Here is a 6,654-nt window from a genome sequence, read left to right as displayed (position 1 = left end):
CCATTCATTTGATATCATTTTTTTGAAAATCTAACACTTAACCTGCTCATTGGGGGGGGGATTTAAAGTAGCAAATTTTTTACAAAAACTAACTTTTTCAACTTAATTTTTGAAAATGTTCCGGAAATACTGCGTCCTTTATACATATATTAAATTAAAGCTTATTTTATGTACTATAAAATGAAAAAAAAAAAATTTGTCCCGACACTTTATTTTCTGCATGTAAACGGCTGCCGTAGTTTAAAAAACGCCATTTTTGTGTTAAAATTTTCGATTATAAATTTTCAACTTAATAATGCTATAACATTTTGAAAAATGTATATATCAGCACAAATTATTTTTTTCTAAATACATTATAAGTACATCTTTCATTTGACATACTTTTTATTAAAATTGGACAATTTCCCCATATATAGGGGGCGTTCAAAGCTTGAAATATTGTATAAAAAAAAGAACTTTTTCAACTTAATTTTTGAAAATGTTCCGGAAATACTGCGTCCTTTAAACATATATAAAATTAAAGCTTATTTTATGTACTATAAAATGAAAAAAAAAATTTGTCCCGACGACCTATCTACTATGTGCAAATTGCTGATATGCATATGTGCAGATACCAAGTGTAGAAAGGAATTTAAATGAAGAAAAATATCAAGTTTAACAATTTTTAAGAGATTATAAAATAAATAAATAGATTAAAGTCAGTGCTCTTATTATATTTTTTTGTATAACAAACGATCAAGCTAGCTGGATACAAGGTAAGAAATTCTATTTCTAAGCATGTCATAAAAAAATTAAAGATGACTGATAATAAGTCATAAATAATTTATAAATTATAAATAATATTTTTCGTGATATAATAATTATTGTTATATTTAAATTAATAGAATTGCTTCTAAATGTAGATAATTTTAAAAATTATTGTTAACAACTATTTTATTGTCATTTTAATCGCAATTGGGTGTGGGTAATGTAAATATTTTATTTGTATTTATCATTCATATTAAAAATAATTTAGCAATTAAGGATGTGCGCCCAACAATCGAACAGTTTCACACATTGTTTCCTATACAGGGTGTTTAGTAGGACAGGAAACGGGTTTCTATTGTTCTCATTGCTTGTAACAATGAGAACAATAGAAACCCGTTTCCTGACTTACTGAACACTCTGTATACTACAATCGATGAAGAATATCAAGAGTCATAAATTCCTCCCCTCCAATCATTGCATATTTCATAGTAGAATTAATTTTATTAATACTAATTTAATACTGTACTCTATTCCATTTATTCATTTTAAACTATTGACAAATTATAAATTTAACATTCTTTGCATTCATTTAAATTCTATGACAAATCTATACCCTTTAATTTATTTCTAATTTTATGACTAAATAAATTATAGTCCCTTTTTTATTTATTTATTTTTTATGAAAGATCCATTTCAAATATATTCTTTCATTGACATCCTTATAGTGGACCTAATGATCGTTATAAATTATGAATTGATAATCAAAAAAAAAAAAAAAATTAAGGCAAATATAATAAAACTCAAACTAAAAGCATTATTTTTTCATAAATAGTAAATTCCACGGGCTAGTTATATATTTTGGAATTCACATTTTATTTCTCTCTTCTGAAAATCATTATAATATATCAAACATTTTTGGAAGCTCATCCTCATCAATGGCTAATTAATATTACTATTTTAGTTTTGTATTTTACTTCATTTTCAGTTTTTTTTCTTAGTTTTATTTACCCTACTGTCTAATATGTTTGTCATATTAAGAAATCAACCAGTAACATGGGCTCACTGATGCTATATATAAAGTATCCCAACGTGACTTACTAATTTTTACATTAGTTTATCTAGTCAAATGAGTTAATTATGGTGAAACACTCTATATATGTAAAATGTACTTTATGCAGAATCGAATTACTTTAGTTATAATTTTTATTTATATTTATATATATATATATATATATATGTATATTTTCTAAACTATTTACTTATTGTAAATTTTTTTTTTTACAGATTGTAAATTTCATAAATAAAAGAAAAAAAAAATTTATATTTTTAATCAGTTATGATAGTTAAGACGTATTTTAAAAAATAAAATTTTATCCTTGAAATTTCTTAAATGACAAAATTGTGTACATAAATAATTATTGCAATACTAAAATAGAAACCAAGTGTTTCTCTCAAAACTCATTTGAATGTATTAAAATTATATAAAATGAAAAATTAGCATTATCGATTATAATTACTTTAATATCGTTATACTATTAATAATAAATCTACTTTACAAATTTATTAGTTATCAAAATTTTACTTATTTATCTCAAAAAAAAAAATGATATTTCAAATATTCATTTTAAATTTTTATAGTTTTTGGATTATCAATCAAATTTGTATGGTTTTCTGTAGTTCAAAGTTAGATTCAAGCTTAAATATACAGTATGTTTTTGATGTATATAATATTATTCGTCAACAAGAAGGATGGAATTCAAATAAGTCATATGGATTCGTGGACAATGAAAACAATTATCAATATTTTGCTAAGGAAGATATTTTAGCGAAAGTGGAAAAAAAAAATTTTTATATACAAATACCAATTATAAACAAATTAATAATTTTTAGATACACTGAATCTTTGATAGTATTTAGACATCTATTAAACATTTTTGTTCAGAAATGTTACAAATATAGGAATTCCAACGAAAAAATGTTCATTTATTGCTCTAAGGAGTTACGGAAAACTGTAAGCAAATCAAATATCATGTTTCTAAAATTGTTATACGTTACTACTTTGTTAGATACTATAAATAAATCGTTATATAATAATTTTCAATTAAATGTAATAAGTATTGTTAAACAGATAGGGCTATTGTATGCTCTGACATTAAAAAATCATCTTGATTATGATGATATGGAAACGGCTAATAAAGTAGTAGGAAATGCTAGAAAATTAGTTTTTAGTACATTAGACAACAAAACATTAGTCGAAATTCACCAAATAAGTAAGTCCACGTTACATCATTATTCAAATTCAGTTAAAGCAATATTATTAGTCCAGTATGGTATAGACCTGAAACGATATAGAAATACTAACACTATTGAAGAACATAAAGAAGCTTTATATTTGTTTTATAATCTAACAGTTAAAGAAGAATATTATGATTTGGGCTTTGACAAATTGATTGTTGATGATACTAAGACGTATGTTTTTATACTAAAAATTAAAACTCTACCTAAAAACTAGACTAACATAAGTTTCGTAAACAAATGTATAATAACCTGAAAATCATAATTTTTGGAATCCGATAGAATGGTCAATAGTAGTATAAGTAAAATATTTTTTTAAACATATTTTAGGTGGTCGTAATAATAGCATTTATTCTAATACATATAAAAATACGGCATGTAAAATTATTTTACGTTTATTTAACTTATTAAGTCAAACCTAACACGTACATCAAGATGGTTGAATATTTAAATTTGAAGTCAGCTTTTTTTTATTTATCACATGAGATATCCTAATTACAATAAAAAAAAATATATAAAGTTCTTTTATTATAAATATGATATTTTCTAAAAAAAAATTATTACGAAAATTTGATTAAATTAAAAAAAAAACCCAGCACAGGTGGGTAGTGGTACAGTGGTGACGTGGCATAGTTGGAATAAAAAATAAACACATCTTAGTAAAATAATACCTTCTCAACTTCGCATCGAAGCTATAAGAAGTGAACTATGTATATAATATATGTTTAACCTAGTATCCAATCTTAACAGATTTTTTTCATCAATTAGTTGTTAAAGGAAAATTTTATTTTATTCCTTAAATATTTCTAAACATATAATAACTGATCACTAATATTATTTATAACTAAAAATACTTTTAAAATATGAATTTAAACCTAAAAAATATTTAACTCAAAAAGTTAATACAAGTAAAACAAGAATATTAAATATTAGAGCTACGATTTATCGATAGTATTGCTTGGACAATCCTAATTACAATATATCCTAATTACAATAAAAAAATGTTCTTTTATTATAAATGTGATATTTTCTAAAAAAAAAGTTATTACAAAAATTTGATTAAATTTAAAAAATATGTGAACTATGTACATAATATGTGTTGAACCTAGTACCCAATATTAACAGATTTTTTTCGTATCTCCATCAATTAGTTGTTAAAAGGAAATTTTATTTTGTTCCTTAAATATTTCTATACATATAATAAGAATTTAAACTTAAAAAATATTTAACTCAAAAAGTTACAAGAATATTAAATATTACAGCTACGATTTATCGGTCGTATTGCATGGACGTGTTTACCTCGTGTACGTTTGTACCCTTGAGACTAGACTGTCGTAACGCATTCACCTCACCCCGCTTACCGCTCGCCAATAACTGTATTCTCCTGTATAATTTTTATTTTTGGTTTTCGTACCCGTACACGCGTGCGTGTCATATATATATAACGTTCCCCCGCCCACAAAACACGGCTATACCTAGTGCATGATACGTTTACGTAGTTATGTCGCCTTACTATATGTATATATACATATATATATATATTAACACGCTTTATTCTCATTAAGAGATATAGAATATATTCATTCCGATTACAAAGGATGATTCCCGTATCGTCATTTTTCGTCCATGTTCTGGGAGTGGGTAATTTGCGCGCCTTCTGCTTTCCTAGGATGTGGTAGCCGATTCTCAGACTCCCTCTCCGGAATCAAACTCTGATTTCCCGTTACCCGTTATAACCATGATATTGATAGTAACTTCTATCATAACAAGAAACTAAAAACTGAAAAATAAATATAGTTTAAAAGCGTGTTTCTTAGTTTTTTTTAACTATGTTTATATTGTAAGTATTCCTAGCACTTTAACATATAGTATTGGAATCATACGTCTTGACGAAAGTATCTCTGAAGAAAACTTTTGCGAAGGTCATGAATGTTGAAGGATATTTGCGCTATATTCAGAGATTAAGCTACACGATATAACGCATATAGTATTACTTGTTTAACCAGCGTAGGCTACTCAAACAGTTAGGTTATAACGACATTTAATTTATTTTTACAAGGTAGTGCATCCCAATCTGTTTATGACATTTTATGATTACGGTCCATCCAATAATTTTAACACATTTATAAACAATGTTCATTAATAAATATTTTTTAACATAGGAGTATACAGAATAAAATTATTGGTCGCTTTAAGAATTATAAAAGAGAAAATGAAGTAGACAATTTTGAAGAAGAAGAAGATCAACTACCACCAGATTCTAATGATGGACAATTTAACAATCTAAATTAATATACGACGCATGGTTTGAATAATAAACGTTTTTTTTTTTACATTAAAAAAAAGATAAACTGTTTAATAATTAAGTTAGTTACTATTTTATTCAATGTATTTTTAATTAAAAAATGTTAACATAAAAAAAATTTATTTTTATTAATCCAGTGATGAAACTGCAAATATTAATTATGACAGCATTGGAAAATACAATTTTTTTAGTTTCAAACAATTATGTCAACAGTTTTCAATTAATTTTTATGTTCTTTTTGTTTCAATATTAAAAAATATCTGTTTTTGAGTTGTTTTTAAAAAAATATTATATATTTTTTAAATATATATATTTATATTATAAAAAAATTATTTATTTTTTTTAAATTAATTTTATTTATGTAGATTGGGGAAATATCTAATAAAGAACTTAAAGACTATTGATTCATTGCTTTTACATACAAAGTGATTTTTTATCATATCCCACTCAATTACTTACAGAATAAATATATTTAAACATTTTTTTTTGTTATCTTTAGTTACACATTATTCTTGAATTATTAACTGTATAATACTTTTTAAGTTCATCCCTTATGCCTTGTAAGGGAGTCAACTTTGTTTTTTTAAATGGAAACCCATATTTTTAATTTAATGAAATGTTTGAGTTTTTAATTCAATAGTAAATGGCATTTGAATTTTTAATATAACTTTATTCGTTTATTAGATATAAACATTTAAAGTTTCAAATTTTTGAGTTTATATACATGATTAATACACAAGGGATTACAAATACAGGTATTTTTCGTATATTATTGTTTTAAGCTTATTTTAAAAATTATTTTGAACTTTTTAGTTCGATGTACTTTAAAAGCGTGTTTTTTTAGTTTTTAGCTTCGATGCGAAGCTGAGAAGGTATTGGTTTTACTATGATGTGTTTTTTTACAAAACACATCATTACAAAATCTATGACTGATTTTACTTGTAAAGATTATAAACACTGTATATATTTTAATAGTATAATTTACAATTTGTCTTTTTTTAATTTTTTTATGTTTGTTGAACAAGTACTTTCTTTTGAAAGAATATATTTTATTGAGAGTTCGACACCAATATTTCTTAAATCTTCCTTTGGTGAGGCCAAAACAAGATTAAAAAATATTTACACACATATATATATACAGGGTGATTTTTTTATCATAACCCACTCAATTACTTGCAGAATAATAATAATTTAAACATTTTTTTTTTTTATTATCTTTAGTTACACATTATTCTTGAATTTTTAACTATGTAATACTTTTTAAGTTCATCCCTTATGCCTTTTTTTTTTGTGTCTGTTACCCTTTT

At 24.2% G+C, this 6,654-nt stretch overlaps 1 protein-coding gene across 1 annotated transcript; it reads left to right on the top strand.

Moving 5' to 3' along the window:
• Positions 1 to 2,275: 2,275 nt before the first annotated feature.
• Positions 2,276 to 5,576, top strand: LOC126896437 (uncharacterized). Its single transcript, XM_050669224.1, has 2 exons — positions 2,276 to 3,216; positions 5,205 to 5,576. Exons 1-2 carry the CDS (start codon positions 2,351 to 2,353, stop codon positions 5,332 to 5,334), a joined length of 996 nt encoding a protein of 331 aa, XP_050525181.1. The 5' UTR covers positions 2,276 to 2,350; the 3' UTR covers positions 5,335 to 5,576.
• The last annotated feature ends 1,078 nt before the right edge of the window (positions 5,577 to 6,654 follow it).

This window comes from Daktulosphaira vitifoliae, unplaced genomic scaffold (genome assembly GCF_025091365.1).
Source record: "Daktulosphaira vitifoliae isolate Bord-2020 unplaced genomic scaffold, ASM2509136v1 Scaffold_1, whole genome shotgun sequence".
In the NCBI taxonomy this organism is placed as follows: Eukaryota; Metazoa; Arthropoda; class Insecta; order Hemiptera; family Phylloxeridae; genus Daktulosphaira; species Daktulosphaira vitifoliae.
Note: the sequence above shows the minus strand (reverse complement) of the source record. Positions and strands in the feature narration are given on the sequence as shown.